A 17,173-nucleotide genomic window follows, 5' to 3' on the forward strand; every position below is an offset into this window, starting at 1 on the left:
TGAAAATATCAGCGACTGTATAAAACAAAGGTGCGTTTACAAAGGACAGGAAATTGATTGCCAAACAAAGTTCAAACACAATAGAGTATGTTGAGAAATTGTTTTTGATCTGGGTAGCAAAAAAACATTTATATACAGTATTTCATTTTCTGCACAATATTATGTACAGTATGTAATTCATCTGCTGCATTTTTATTTTAGTATTAAACAGTGTAATAATAATAACAAATGATTTTTATGAGAAATGATTATTTGGTATTGTCCCAACTGGCGATCTACCGAATTTTATTAGTTAGTTAGCTAGTTTTATAATAAATGGCACTGTCTCTTTTTCAAACAATATTTTGTTTGTAAAAGCAATGTTTATGCTTATGGTTTCTTTCATATGCAATTTTTTTTTTTAATTTATTTATTTATTTGCGAAGAGCTTTTAAAATGCTGTCTTCACATCTTTGTTATCAATTTATTCTCAATTAAATTTCACATTTACATTACAAAGATTTGAAATAAGAATCAAATCAAATAACTGTTATCTTAAGCAGCAACAGTGTTTAATTTATCTCTCTTCTTTGAATACTTACAACTAATTGTTTGTACATAGGTTTGAAGCAACTAAATATAGCAGTACAAAATCGGTTGTATTTTGTCTTGCCTGTTTCATTTATTATATGCGTGAAATTCTTGATATATCTATATTTAGGGACTCACTTTCAGTTATATTAATATTGAGTAATTCATTGAAATACATAAACCAGCTAATCTAATAAAAAATATATTTCACCCTTTTATTCGCACCCTGAAAGTTTTGTTATATGTACCGTAAAACACATAAAAAAGAAATAAATATTTGGAAAACATAAAAAATTATTAATATTAGATGATAGATCTGATCATGCAAACTTGAAAGATAGTTCTGAATTTTTGATTGGCTGACAGCGTGTGATAAATGACTGGGAAAAGAGGTGGTGCTATGTGTAGATCATCAGTTATGACAATACCAATTATTTTTTCTTTATTATTTATTATAAAAGTTTGTTTGCAATAAATACTGAGCTTTATCCAAGATCCAATATCTGGAATGGATTTCTAATAATACAGGGTTCGTACGGACCTTAAGAGTCCTTAAAAGTCTTTAAGTTTTTTGGAATCGATTTTTGGTCCTTAAAAGTCCTTAATTTTAATCATCTGAAATTTCTGTTTGTTTTTACGACTGCCATTTTGGGTGTGAATTAGCATTTTGTAGGAATATTTTTGGAAATTCACTGGCAAATATGGCTACTTTTTGAATGGGTTCATGAGTTATAATTTGTTCATTATTTGTAGTATATATATTACATTATTCCTTATTTGTAATATGAATAAGGGTGAGATACTCAAGTTTCTGAGCCAGAAGTGAAACATAAGCATTTGAAAATTATTTCATTTTTTGTAATGAAGGGCTCTCAAACAACTTTCCGCTTTTGGGGATGTGAATTCTTTTATTAAATGGTTCTAAATTTGGTATTTATCAACATTTTGGCGATTTTAAGATCAATTTCTATAGAAAATTTTTAATTCTGAGATCTGGGAATTTTTTGACGATTTTTTAGACTATTCTAACATTGATAAATTTCATTAAAATAATAGTTATATATTGGAATTATATTTAAGAAATAACATTAAAATAAAGCATTTTTATTTTTCACTCATGTTATAAAGTTACATTTTTTTTTTGCTTATTACGTGCTCCGCCCTTAGGCACTACACGGAAAGGGAGGGATGCCCCGTGGAGGTCTTTTTAAGGGAAACTGGCTCGTATCCACGTTACACATGGGGAAAACCACGGAAACGACCATGCAGCCAGCCCGTTCGCCGGGACTTGAACCCCGGATCGAACTACCAGTGTTCAGCGGCTTTAACCACTCAGCCGCTGGTGGGCAAAGTTACATTTTGGCTGTATATTATACAATTTTTTGAATTTGAAAAATAAGCAAGGAATAATGCTATAAAGCACAGTTTACGAAATAGTTTTTTTTATCAAAAGCAAAATAGCAATGTAATTAATTAAAAATGTCTTTTTAATTTTTTCATGGTAAGAATTTTTCCCATTTTTCAGAATGATCAGAAGTCTCAGAATATGCATCAGTTTTCTCTATAAAATTAATTTCACACTTTTTTCCTCCGATTTTTTTCTAAAAACATTTATGGATTTTTGCTGTTACAGAACTGGTAGGGGTAATTTTTCTTTAGGATTTTAGACATTGAAGCTTGGAAAGTTGAGAAAGATTTCAAGGCAAATTTATAGACCCATGATTCTAAAAGATTCTAGAAAAATGTGATAAAAGGAAAAATGTCTCCATGGTAGTAACACGCATGGTAGTAACGCAGTTTCCATGGTAGTAATGCAGTTTCTTATATTTTGGAGAACATCTGGAAGAATAATGAAAACATAATAGTTGAATGTTTTACTTCTGATTCTAGAATTGCTTTCTTAACATTTTTATCTTCTCTTTATTTTCTCTACTTTTTACTAGATACAAACATGGAAAATATCAAAAGTTCTTCTAATCTTATCATATTCACAGGCATTATAGAAAGGAATATTTTATTAATAAAGAAATTGAAAATTGACAATTCAAAAAATTCATCTAATATGTCTTAATGCATCATACACAGAGCTGGCGCTAGGCATTTTGCCACCTGATGCAGTCTCTGTGGATCCTAAATTCTGATGCCTGGTGCCTTTCTAAATTCTGCTTTCAATGCCTGCTCTAAATTCTAAAAGTTTTGCGATTTCTATATTTTTTTTTGCTCAGTGTGTCCCTAAATTCTAAAAATTATGCCCCCCCCAGCTCTATGACCAGACCTTACCATATGTATTTCATATTTCTTCTGAATGTTTGTATTACTAAAGAAATAAAATTAGCAACTTTTTCCATACATTCAAAATGCATTTAGTCTTTTAGAATAACAGAAGTCTTTAATTAAATCCAAAAAATTTAAAGTGAAAAGGAAACGTTTTGAAAAACGAAACTAAATATGTAAAGAGAAAGAAAATTATTCTTCAAAGATATGTACAGTTGTTATTATGTAAATTACCCAGTTGTTTACAGTTTCAGCCTTTACTATAATTTCCCATTTCTATTTCCTCATCAGAATGCAAATCACTTAGACAGTTTTTAAACTGAGTTTTTTCGAGTGTAAGACGAGTGTTTCTGCACTCCACTTGCTCCCTGCATTAGTTCCTGTCTGGCTCTGATGAGTTGTAATTATTAGTCTTTCCATTACTGCTGCTGACATTTGAGTTTATTATGACAATAGAGTTACTGAACCAGATTAAATTGAATTAAAATTGTAGTTTTTTGACCACTAGTCCATATTTTTAGTTTGAATTTCACTCTTCTTGTTTAATTATATCACCACAAACTGTATTTTATTTTGTTAGCATAAAAACATGCCAATATGTTTCAAGTTCTTTTTGAATAAGAAGCTTATTTAAACCTTTATTTAAATTTATTATCTGATTTATAGTTACTTTCAGACATAGTGATAATTTGCTTCACATCTGTCGGCGGGGGAAGTCGGACTATTTAACTTTTACCAGATCAAGTAAACCCTCATAGGACCCTGCCATTGTGGAGAGGTTGGCAGTTAGGAGATAAAACACTCAGAAACTAATGAGAACATTGTTTTGCATATTGAGACAAATTTCTAATTGTTAGAAAACATGCTTAAGGAGAAGGAATAGATATAAATTAGCCAAAATGTCTGGGCAGGCCTTCAAATTAAAAAGAGGCATAATTATTTTGTTGAGTTTTATGTTTTGTAGCTTTTAATGTGTAATTATCCTAATATTGTTTAAAAATCAATGTCATAAATTGCATGTATTTTAAACTGTGAAATTTTATGAGATTGTGATATTAATAGGGTTTTTTAACAAATATTATTAAAAAATAAATTAAATTTAGTAGTGGCCATGTAAATGTATAATGACTAAGATTACCTAATACCTAATTTAATTATAACTAAATACATTCCCTTAAAAATTATCACTATATTAAAGCAAGTTATTGCCTTTCGTTAACACGCTGAGCCTGGCGTCGGTCTCTGGGGACCGGCACTGGAATTTTCGTTTGGCTGGCGTCGGCCCATGGGGGCGACAGTATTAAAGTTTAAAAATAAGTATAGTCTCAATGAAATGTGATCAAATGTAGTTTTAATGAAATTTATTGAAACATTCTAAACAAAAATACGGCTTAGCTTTACACATATTACAATACGAAACAACTGTTTTGGTAACATTTTTCGCTATCTTGCATCCAAATAGTTTTAAATTGTCATCATAACATTTCGAACAATACTTTCAGACTTTATGTGCATCTCCTTCCTTTTTGTATAATTTATGAATAATTTAAGTCGGCAGTATTGCACCGCTTAATCGCTCGCTGCCGGCTGAACGGAAAGGACAGCAAATTTGGCGCCGGGCTCAACATGTAAAGCTTTACCATGGTCACAAAGTAAAACACAAAAATATAAAAATTCATGTGAAACTTATTCTTTGCATCTAGTGAGACTTAATGCAAAACAACTTATCACTGCTAATGCTTTAGTGGCTTGACCTTAAAGTATATTAACTGAGTTACAACCCCTGGAACTCTACACTAAGTTACAACACTACCAGCATCAGACAGAGGTCAGCTAACTTTCAAAACTTGCTTAACTGTGCCTACATCGGGCCTTTCAGATGTGTTCTGATCAGCAGGTTTCTCTATAGGCAAGCAGGAGCAGTGACAACAGCCAGTCTTTTGTTATGAATCATGCTGATTATGATTTTAATGCTCATTTTAACCTGTGCTGCTTGACATAAAATCTACTTGCTATTTACTAAACCTCTAGACTGAGCAAGTATGTGACATAATGAGACATTAAAAAAAAGCTAACTGTTAGTAAAACGTAACTAAAATGTCACTTATCTTCTTTCAAATATGTCCAGTTATTATAAATGTAAAATATTTAATGCTACTTGATAAATTTCATAAAATTAATTTTATTCTCAAATGTATTAATAATTATGTTAATTAAGTTATGTTTAATAATAATGCATCCTACTCACATTCAGGCATAGATATAATATTTTTAATTGAATTTACTCAGTTCCCATTTGCTCATAGGCCTTAATTTTTTGGTCCTTAAAAGTACTTAATTTCCGTGTGCAGAAATGTGTACAAACCCTGTAATATAAATCTGGAATGGTAAGATGATCCAAGATCTGGAATGGTGGAATGGATTTATAACAAATTTTGACATCTTGTTATATAGATATAATAGTATAAATAACTTCAAAAATTAGTTTCTTCCGATTTCTATTTTTTTTTTTTTTTTTTCCTGTAAAGACGCTTGAAATTCCCCCCCCCTCCCAAATAAAGTCAGTGCAGAGTGCATGCAATATTCTACTCCAAAAAATATTGTTCTTTGGGGTTCATTTATTATGAACAGGTCTTGATAAGATAGAAAAATGCTGCCCATTCAAAGCCAAAAGGATAAATGTTATTTGCTAACCAGGTGGTATTTAAAGCCAAAACGTTATGCAAGGTGATTTGATATTATCATTAATAATGATGTTTATTGAAAGGGAAGAGAAAAAAAGAAAAAAAAAACTTTAGCTTATCAGAATGAATTTTATTTAAAGACACTTGTATTTGATTGAATGATATTATGAATTTTTTAATATGAAAAAAGCGGGAAAGAAAATTATGGAAGTTCAGATAATAGATCATTCTAGCCATTGGATGTTCAAATTTCAGACTTTGTACTGTATGATATAGAATCTGTAAAGTTCAAAAAATTGTTTTGTGACCAAGCTATTTGATGCAAACTTAAGATCAGAGTTGCTGTTCTCAGAATTGTAACCTGTGTATTTGCAAGCTATGCAGACAATATATGACTGGGACTGCAGACAGCTGGGACACACAGTAACATAATAATTACAAATTTCATGATATTTTAATGTAACCCAAGTCTGGTTAATTAAGATTTTGTTGTTTGGATGTGTCTCAAGATGAAACACAGCTTTCTTTGCAAGAATTATTTATCTAGTTCAAATTTTAAACTATGTTTTGGATATAAAAGGTAATATAAATTTCTTAGTTTAATCATCAAAAATAAAAATGTTGCTGTAATTGTTTCAATTTTTGGTAGTTATATAGCTACATTTGTTAGTATTTATACTCCTACATTTATTACAATTGGTAGTTATATATCTATAATTTTTGGTAATTATATTAGCACATATGATAATTTATCTCGCAGATGTTGAATTTAATCTTGTGATAATCGTAAAATATCAATAACATAGTACATCTCCATTGCACAGCTGCCTTAGTACTCTTATTTAGAAATATGTGTTTGTAAAATTCCGGCAATGAAAAATGTTCCTTGAGACTTACCATACTGCCCTTTTTTGGGGGGGGGGGAAGGGAAACTTGATCCTGGATTTAAAAATAAAGTAGTTTAATTTTCAATTTATTTGCATCAATCATTATTATTTGGAGTAACAACTACTATTAATTTCTATGCAAGAAATTACAAATAATATTTGTGTGTGTTTAATTTTTTAATGTTTAAGTGTTTTATCAAAATATTAATATTATTGTCTTTCCAAAGGGTTGAGAGTCCCTTGACTAGTCAACCAGTTACGTCTACACCATTAACATCTAGACCACAAGAACTTCACTTTAGACCAAGGCCAACTCCACCAAGTCTTAGCAGCTCTTCTGGTAAGTTACAAGGTCATTTTTTAACATGTGCATTTTTTTAATTGTTTTATTAGCTGCCCATGGAAAGTGAACTGAAATTTCCGATTATGTATAATTAATGCATAGATAACTATAAAGATAGCTATAATTAAAAATAGTTAATAAAGCTGTAATTAATGAATTACTTGCTTAAAAATTAAAATCTTCATTGGTGTTGAGGGAAAAAATAGATATAGTTTAAGTAGTTGCAAATAGGATTCATGTGTAACAATATTAATAGAGTTCGTACATTCCTTAAGTCCTTAGAAGTCTTAGAAGTTTTTTAAAATCTATTTTTGCTCCTTAAAAATCTATAATTTCAGCCAAAATCGCCAGAAGGTATTTAATTTTAATCATCTGAAATTTCTTCCTGTTTTTACGACTGCCATTTTGAGTGTGAATTAGCATTTCGGAGGAATATTTTTGGCGATTCACGGATATATATGGTAATCTTATGAATGGTTGAATGAGTTATAATTTGTTTCTATTAAGGATCATCTTAAGAATTAAGAATTGCATAGGAACCCATGCCCGGAAGCATCAGGGGTAAATGATAGCAGAGGTAGAAGGTGGGAAAAGGAACAAGGGTGATTAATTTGAAACATTTATTGGACATGAATACAAATGGTGTACAACAGCTTGAATATTAAAACAAACATGTTTGGCATCTGATGGAGCTCAAAGTTTGCACCATCAGACACCAAACATGCCTGACACTGATGGACCATGTGAATACCACAAATTATTTGATCTTTCTGGAGCAGAATCTTCCCAATTTGCTTGACAATGTTCCACCAAATGTGATTTCAGCATGATGGAGCCCCTGCTCATTTTGGACTGGATGTTTGTAACCATTTGAACATATCATTCCCTCATCAATGGATTGGGAGTGGTGGACCAGTTCCCTGGCCCCTACACTCACTGAGTTTATTGAGCCTCGATTTTTTTTTTTTTTTTTTTTTTTTTTTTTTTTTTTTTTTTTTTTGTGGGAAACCATAAAAGTGTCTTGTATCACAATCCTGTTATGTCTGAAATGGATCTTGTGGCAAGACTCACCTGCACAGCTGCTATAATCAAAGAAAGACCCTGTGTGTTTGAACATGTCCGACAATAAATGTTTTGTTGGTGTCAGGCATGTTTGCCGCCTGATGGCGCAAACTTTGAGCATCTTTTGTAACATTCAAGCTATCGTACACCATTTTGTATTCATGTCAAATAAATGTTTCAAATTAATTACTCTTGTTTCTCTTTCCATCTTCTGCCTCTGCTAGCACTTACCCCTGACATTTCCGAGCATGAGTTCCTGTGCAATTCTTAATCCTTATGATGTGCCCGATCTTCCTTAGAAGTTTGTTGCAACATTTACGGTACACCCTGTATATACATATATATCAGTATTACGTTCATTTTTATTTTGCGCAGAATTATATGTAGGAAGAATTTATAGTTAAGGCAAGCTATCAATTGAATTTACTTATAGATATCTTTTTAAAATGGAAAGATGAAATCTTTAGGAACATTTCTACTGCGCTTAAACCCATAAAGTTTTAAAGTACATTAAATTCATCATAACTACTGTCTGATATTCAAAATTTAAAACAACTTTTCACTATTACCTAAATAGATAAAGCAAATAATAACTAAAATTCTACATGACAATTTTTAATAAAGAACTTTTCAACACAACTGCTTATCAATTAGCAAACGATACAGAAAGATCTATAATTAACAGAATTAAAACTTTTCATAAAAATCTCAATAGCTCTTTAAATCCAAAGTACAACAGGTTTACTAACCTATATGCTCTTCCCAAATTCTGTAAAAGACCATTAAAATTCATATTTATAGCAAATGGCACTGATAACTATAAGCAAAATGTAGACTGTTATTTTGCACTACAGCTTTAAAAAGATTTGTAAAATTTTCAATGCCTGCAACACTGATCATAAATATTGCTGGATCACACTCCTGTCATTAATGCCTTTCTATTGACATACAAAACATTAACTGCTGTGACTCTGAGAACTTGCATGCATCACTTCCATTAGAAGAAATCTATACTAGTATACTAGATTTGCCTAAACTCTTTCCTGCTATGCTCACAATTATGAACATTAATAAATGGGAAACCTACCTACCTAAAATGCATCATTTTTCATAACCAAATTAAGTTTCAAAATCAACTTTTAAAACAAGTCAGAGGTATTCCAATGGGTGCACATTCGAGTATTTCCGTCTGTAATATCTTTTTATTCATAAAAGAATTTACCTTCCTAAGAAATGTACAACAAGATTTAAATTATTACACGCACACCTACAGATATATAGATGATCTTATTACATTTAATAATTTGAATAAGATTTAAAACTCAGATTTATCCAAACTGCTTTGCTCTTAATAAAACTAATCATTCAAAAAATATCATTGACTATCCTGATCTTCAAATAATTAATTACAAAAAAAAAAAAATTATACTGTTTCACAAAACTAGAGACTTCAATTTCAGTACTAACAAATTAATAAATTCGACTTCCCAATGTCTCCAAGAAAGTAATTAGTAATACTATCTTAAATCAAATACAACATATTAAAAGTATTTGCACAGATATGATAGATCTACAATGCAAAATTCTGCTCCTTATTAAAATTCTCAAATACGGTCAAAAGTCTTTAATCCGGACTCGGCAATTCCGGATTATAGATCATCAGTTTAAATCTGGTAAGATTGCATGCAGAAATTATAAAATTAAAAATATGAAACCGTAATTTATGAAATAAAGAACTATTATGATCTAAAGAGTATCAAAATTTACAAAAAAAAAAAAAAAAAAAAAAAAAAAAAAAAGCTAAATATTTATTTGTTTACTTTATTAAACATTTCTTTCAATGTAAGTTGTTTAAGTTGCTTCATTTTATGTTATAATATTTTCTCTTTAATTCTATAAACAGATTCTTGTTCAGTTACAAAGCTGCATTTCTTGCTCAGTTACAAAGTTCTGCTGTTCAAGTCCTATAATTGCTGTGTTCGTTTTCAGTAACCTCTGTGTCACTTTCTTCACTATCGAAAGTGAATTATAATGACGAGGAATTTAATTTAAATCATATCAAAGACGGAGTACATCGAGATTAAATACTACATTTAGTAAGGAATTATAAGCCAAATAAAATAAAAACATCTGCCTTGAAGATAAGGATAGTGCTGACAGATCAACTTCCAGTTCATTGCGTGCCCCCCCCCCTGCAGAGCAGTGTGAAATTGATAAACAGATTTCGGAATGGTTAGAGAAACAAAGGATATGCCTTTATCCATTTTTTGCACCACTTTTTGTTTGATGGACATCGAAACATACTTTCACTTTGTAGGTCCTTTGGCAGCTCCAGCATCGGAAATTCTATTTGACATATCGAAAGTTCAAGCTTACTTTTATAAAATTGCTCTAACAGTCTGCAAAAAATAATAAGCCGGATCCAATTCAAAGATTAAGGAACAACGCAATCTGCAACATTAACTGAAGTATATTATTAGATAATTTTAGCTTAGCTTATACCATCCGTTTTACATTAAATGCGTATGCCGCATGCGTCAACGCATTCGCAGAAAGTTTGTAGCTTTGAGGTCCGGATTATGCGTGTCCGGATTAACGACTTTTGACTGTACCTAATTATTTTATTAATCATTGTTTTAAAAGTGCAGGCGTTAAATACTTTCTCTAAATCATTTAACTGATAGGGATATGAAAATTTGTTCCTAAACCTAAAAAGGCGGTATAAGTTGGATGACTATCAGTTGGAGAATTTGTGCATAGTGTAATTACAGAAATAATCGTATATAATGTAAAAAAAAAATCGTTGTTTTCTGGCTTTTTCTTATTCCTTTTGCTGTTGCTAAAAAAAATGAGCCTATTTCATACTCTAAGTCTGCTAATTAGCTGGTTAGCAGTGAAAATTGCTTATTTATCTTTTTTTCCTCATTCTGCAGGGACAGTTAGCCAGGCATTAATTTAGTCCGTATAATATAAAAATTTTAACAGATTTACACTCGTAAAAGAGATCCGCAAAGACTTCCCTCCCACATTCCAAAAGTAGCTTCTCAAAGGTTAACCGACTACTAATCCCCACTGCAAAGGATCCCCACTGCTGCTCCCTACATCTCGGAGAGCATAGCATGTCACACTCCTTCTGAGTAAGAAAACAGATACAAACACATCACTGTCCTCCTACTAGAAAGAATACAGTCAAAAGTCTTTAATCCGGACGTCCATAATTTGGAATGATCTATAATCCGGACCTCAAAGCTACAAATTTTCTGTGCATGCTTAAACGCATAATGCATTTACGCAGGTGCATATGCATTTATGCATGCACATTTAATGTATAACGGACGGTATAAGCTAAGCTAAAATTATCTAATTATCTATTTCACTTAATGTTGCAGATTGCGTTGTTCCTTAATCTTCTAAATGGATTCGGCTTATTATTTTTTGAAGACTGTTAGAGCAGTTTTATAAACTTAAGCTCGAACTTCCACTTATGTCAAAAAGAATTTCCGATTCTGGAGCTGCCAAAGGATCTACAAAGCGAAAGCATGTTTTGATGTCCATCAAACAAAAAGTGGAATTGTTGCAAAAAATGGATAAAGGCATATCCTTTGTTTCTGTAACCATTCCGAACTCTGTTTATCAATTTCACGCTGCTGTGCGGGGGGGGGGACGTCGCGGCACGCAATGAACTGGAAGTTGATCTGTCAGCACTATCCTTATCTTCAGGGCAGATGTTTTTATTTTAATCAGCTTATAATTCCTTACTAAATGCAGTATTTCATCTCTATGTATTCCGTCTTAATATGATTTTAATCAAATTCCTCGTCACTATAAATATCACGAATACACATCAAATAGTTTTCTGGTTGCAATTTTCTAATTTTGACTATGCGTAATGTATGCTTTACGCATGCGCGCATTGAAAGAAATGTTTAATAAAGTAAACAAATAAATATTAAGCTTTTTTTTTTTTTTTTTTTTTTTTTTTTTTTTTTGTAAATTTTGATACCCTGTAGATCATAATTGCTATTTAGTTCGTAAATTACGGTTTCATATTTTTAATTTTATAATTTCTGCATGTCATCTTACCAGATTTAAACTGATGATCTATAATCTGGAAAAACCGATAATCCAGATTTAATTGGGACTGGACTCGCCGAAGTCCCGACGAGGCTGGATTAAAGACTTTTGACTGTATAAGTTAAATTAATTCATATTCTGGTCTTTTATATATATTATGTACATTTAACTTTGTACATTTCCCTGTACCTTATTTTGTAACCTTTCAATTTTTCAACTTATAGTTTATTAATTTTGCAAAGATTGCATTGTTTATTATGTTTATAAAGATAACTTTGAATTCCGTTTCATAAATATAGCTAAGATTAAATTCTGTTTATATTATGTTTATAAAAATAGCTTTGAATTAACATGTATGAAAGCAAGAGTGTCAGGAAACACTTTACTCAAATAAATGATAAAAAAAATTTTACTACTACTTTATCCAGCAGAGAAATTTATTTTTGCAGATTATAGTGTTTATTTGTTTGACAATTACTCAATATTTTTGTTTTTTTCTTGTGTGGTAGAAAGATTAATATATTTTGGTCATCATTTAGATAAATTTGATTTTATCTAATGAAATTTTTAATGCAACTGTTGATTTTTATTGACTTTTTGCAGGCATTTTAGATTTATTTTTAAAACTGCTGTGTTATTATATGTGTATAAACTCATGTTTTTTTTTTTATTTTAATGATTTCTAAACAATATTTTTTATAGATGAAAGTGAGGATTATGCTGTTAATTTCAGAAAGGTAATATTGATTTCTTCTGTATTTTTATGGTTAGTATTAAATATCATGTGCAATAGATTTAACGTGCATCAGATAAAAATTCACCTAAAAGGGAATTATGTATTTATTTATTTATTTTTAAATTCAGCAAAGTGTGCAAATGTGTGTTATTTCATTCACTTACATTTTTATCATAACATAGCATTGAAGAAGCCTTCCCTTCCAGAGTGGTCAAGAAACTCACCCGATATGTCCGAAACGTAATAATGAGCAGGCTTCTCCGGCACATATTCTTATGTGTCTGGTTTGTTCTATGACGACCTACTAGAACTTCCTATGCTAGTCTGTGACTTTTTTAAAGTGAATAAACTCGTGGATCTCGTCTAGCAGAAGCTGGACTCGAGGATTAGCAACAACAACACATTTTTATCATATAGTCATCCTCTGATTAATCAGGGTGTAAGTGCAAAAGTTGTCCATCCACAATTGATTCAAACCCAAGGGCAATTTTAGAAAGTGCAGGAAAGAGGCATACTTTAATAAGCGAAAAAGTACTAAAGTACAAAGTGCAGTATTCAGAATGGTCTAAAATCCAGACTTCAAAATAACTAGCCAGCTCCCTCCCTCCCCCCAGATTTTTTTTTTTTTTTTTCTTTACGCTTGTTCATTTGACATTTTTTCTTCATAATAAAATGTGGAGAGTTCTGTTTCTTAACCCTCTGAGCGTTACGGGTTTAGCCCTGAAATTTCAAAGTTCCTCAAAATGTCATGAATAAGTGATATTTTCTTGATTTTAATTTAAAAAAATTACTCTTTCATTTTGTACCTTGATTCCTTTTCTTCCAATATACATCCAAACTGAAATCAGATACATTAAAAGCTAGCAGAAATTTTCATGTATAATGAATGTGGAAGGCAACCTTCTGTGCGGAATTTTCCGGCCATAACGCTGAGAGGGTTAATTCCACTATGGCACTGACACCATCCTGGAGAACCATTAATTTTTGCTTTCATACCGCATGACTATCAATATACTGCAGCTTGAGAAAAGCCTCTTGCAGTGATGTCTAAACAATTTTTTTAAAAATTTAATATTAGTAATTTAGTACCAAACAGCATGGTAACCTTTTATATTGGCAATGGTTACAGACTTCAGCTAACTCCTCTCAAACTGTTGAGTGTGTTGATGATGGGAAATTTAACAAAAAACTTTTCATATAAAAAATATTTTGTAGATGATGCTCATAACCCATAACTCATATAAAATTTTCAGAATTTAGATAGGCACCAATCAACCAAATTAATAATATAATTCATCCTTAATTTTGTCAGTGTAAAAAGAAGCAAGAAAAAATTTACCATACAACTTATCTTTAAGAAGCTAATCTCATGATATGTTGCCATTAGTGTATATTGGATGCTAGGTAAGCTTTATGATGATAGCCATGAATTTGAAGGTTTTCAGATGTTGCAAACAAAAAGTGAAATTTTCCAATTAATGGGATTTGTAAAGAAATGTAGAGAAGTCATAATAAATGAAGGTGATATAACAGAAAATTTTCATTGCCATCACAATTCCCCAATCATGTATCAACTAACAGATGGTGAAATCTGTAATACTGATCTAAATCCATAAAATATTGCTACCAATAGCAGAGTTGCCAACTCTCCCAATTTCTGACCATACTCCCATCAACCCGATTTTTAACTTATTTCTCCCGACTTTCTTTTATTCTTAAAATTTCTCATGATTTTTTGTAGCTTTATACTTTGTTATTTGCCCACAAAAAAGTGATTTTGGGCATCTGAAAGCACTTGCTTTTTCATGATGCATATAAAAGTGACCGAAGTTGTTTCATCCCTGAAATATGGTGCGTTTCTGCTTTGTGTATAAGAGTCCGAAAGCATCGTGTTCCTGTTCTCCAATGAAAATCAAGCGCCGCTGCAGGTCATCTGGCATATATTTGCCAATGAGCACAAAACAAGATCGTGGTTGTTTATCTCGTTCGTCTCGCCAGTGAGTAGCGTAAGTTTCACATGCTTCCCTGAAACAGCTTAAGAAACTGCGATATTTTGCATTAGTTATGTCTGCGAAAAATGTAAAATGCCCATGTACTTTTCAAAAATCATACACAGATGATCTAAAATCCAGACTTCGAAATCACTAGCCAGCTCCCTCCCCCCCCAGATTTTTTTTATTTATTTATTTTTTTTTCCTTTACGCTTGTTCATTTGATATTTCGTCAAGCAGATGTAATATTGCAGTCTGCATCGTTTTCCATTGCAATTTTCCAATTTTGCACGGTGGAAAAACCGATGTTCTTAAACATGTGCATACACAAGGACAACCTCTTTCTCCCAGTAAAACCAAGTGTGAGTTGTACTGGGAGAAAAAATTAAACTTTTCTGTGGAAACAAAGGACCAAAATGTTAATAATGCTGCATACCTGTTCTCTGCCTTTTAACTGGAGTGTAACCTGCCTCTGAATGCATCGAATCATGCTGCGGCGTTTTTAGAAGCATGTTTCCTGGAAGTAAAATCGCTAAGAAATAATCAAGTGCAAAAACAAAAACTGTTTAAAGTTAAAAACTATAAAAAGTTTTTAAACGTGTTTATTATCAGATATTAATTAGTTACTATTTAAAGTTAATAAATACATCATTAAAAATATATTTTCTTTCTACATATTTTTATTATTCAAAAAACTTTTTGTTATTGAAAAATTCTCCTGATTTTTGAGTGTCGTAGAATGGCAAGTATGCAGTAGTGAAGAAAGTGGATGAGAGGTTGCTGAGAAGAATAAAATTTTGATTGGCAATTTAGTGGGAATTCTTGATGGGAACAATGAAATTTTGTAACTGAGCAAGAAATTATGTCTATCTGTAGAATTAAAGAAAAAGTATTAGCTCAAAAAACAAACCTTAACAAATTAAACAATTTCATTGAATGAAATGTTTAATAAAGCAAACAAATAAATAAGCTTCTCCTCCCTTTTTTGTAAGCTTTGATTTTTTTAAAGTTATAAATGATTCATTATTTCATAAATCACTGTTTTATATTCTTAATTTCTACATATCATCTTACTAAATTTCAGCTGGCGATATAATATCGAGAAAAATCACAAATTTGGAGTCACCAAAGTCCTAATGAGTTCAGATTTCAGACTTTGTATTGTATAAGCACTGTCTGTATCTGTATTTTTCAGCAGTATAATCTGAAAAATCAGTTAACATAAATGAAATGTGTGTTCAAAATAAAAAGAATTTGCATGAATTACAGAAGAATAAATGTTATTAGAAATAAATGACTTACGCTATCACTACTACTATTGTAGGCATTTTGCTTTCCCTTTTCTTTTTCATTTTCCATATGTAGTTCTGTTTTATGCTCATTGTTTGTGATAGCATTTTTCCATAGCTTCAGAATGAACAAACTTTTTCTTGTGCAACATCCAAATAAATCATATCCTCGTTAGTTCACCCGTCTAATTATTTCGGAATTGGTAGTTTGTATCTTTTATGTAGAAAGTTAATATTTCCATTTATATATAAATTTACCATATTTGACATTATTATACCCTTATACTTAAATATAATCAACTAAAATATTGAACAAAAATAGATAATAATAAAGACCTTTAAAAATGAGTTTATTGTACCTTTTATGAAATAGTTTTTATATGTCTGCCGCACTAATATTCGGAAACGTGAAAATAGCTTAAAAGCAAGAATTATGAGCAAGTGAAATGCAAGTTTTTTTAAGCAGTATTCATGTGTTATTACAGTGTGTTTAAGCAGTATTCATGTGCTGTTAGAGAATTTTAGCTAAATTAATTGCTGGAAATCTTGTTACTTTTCCACAGGTAGTTGTTAATTTACTTAGCTGCATACATTACAATTTTCACTTTAACCCTCTGAATGGCATGATTTTTTTTTAATCTAGTAATGAAATTGTTTGCTTGCTGCATTGTATTTATTGCTGTGTTATTCAGAATATTTTGCTTTCTTATACTCTTCAGTGGTCTTAAAATTTTCATGAACAAGTGTGTCAAAGCAACAAGTAAAAAAAAAATTTGCAAAAGCTGAAAGGGTTTAGATTTTAACAGCTGTATTTTATTAAGGTTTTTCATGCTCTTGCTGAGCTTGCAGCCTACCAATCTGCTGTTGCACCTCTTGCTGCTAACTCATTTCTTTTTGTCTAGCTTTAAGCATAATTTCCTTCGCACTTCTGCATGTACAATTCAACAACAAAATTGCAAAAATTTTAAAAGCAGCATAAGTTTAGAATTGCCGATGCAGTGTTAAGTGTCGCATGCATTTATACATTTTTATATTTTTTCTCAGCCTAAGCCTTTTCTCAGTTTATCATATCAATATTCAGTTTTCTTAGTAAGATGGCTTACAAAACTTTTTTTTTATCTTTTTATTATTAAAATTTTCTGTGTTCACTTTATTTATTAAATATCACATTCTTAGCACTTACATAAAAGTTGATTCAATAGCAAAATCACAAAATATTTAAAAACATCACGTCTTTAGAGTTTCTGATGGACAGTCTCACAC

The 17,173-nt window shown here is 30.9% G+C and overlaps 1 protein-coding gene across 2 annotated transcripts in view; it reads left to right on the plus strand.

Annotated features, from left to right (window-relative positions):
- Positions 1 to 17,173, plus strand: part of LOC118180013 (histone H3.3 type a-like) — a 73,590-nt gene that overhangs the window by 15,583 nt on the left and 40,834 nt on the right. For both annotated transcript variants that reach the window (XM_085824103.1, XM_085824105.1), the window contains exons 2-3: positions 6,643 to 6,755; positions 12,597 to 12,631. In XM_085824103.1, coding sequence (XP_085680229.1) covers positions 6,643 to 6,755; positions 12,597 to 12,631 — 148 coding nt within the window. The remainder of the gene's footprint in view (positions 1 to 6,642; positions 6,756 to 12,596; positions 12,632 to 17,173) is intronic.

Source organism: Stegodyphus dumicola, chromosome 9, assembly GCF_044657685.1.
Source record: "Stegodyphus dumicola isolate Sdum_Otavi_A_Nest chromosome 9, ASM4465768v1".
Classification (NCBI taxonomy): Eukaryota; Metazoa; Arthropoda; class Arachnida; order Araneae; family Eresidae; genus Stegodyphus; species Stegodyphus dumicola.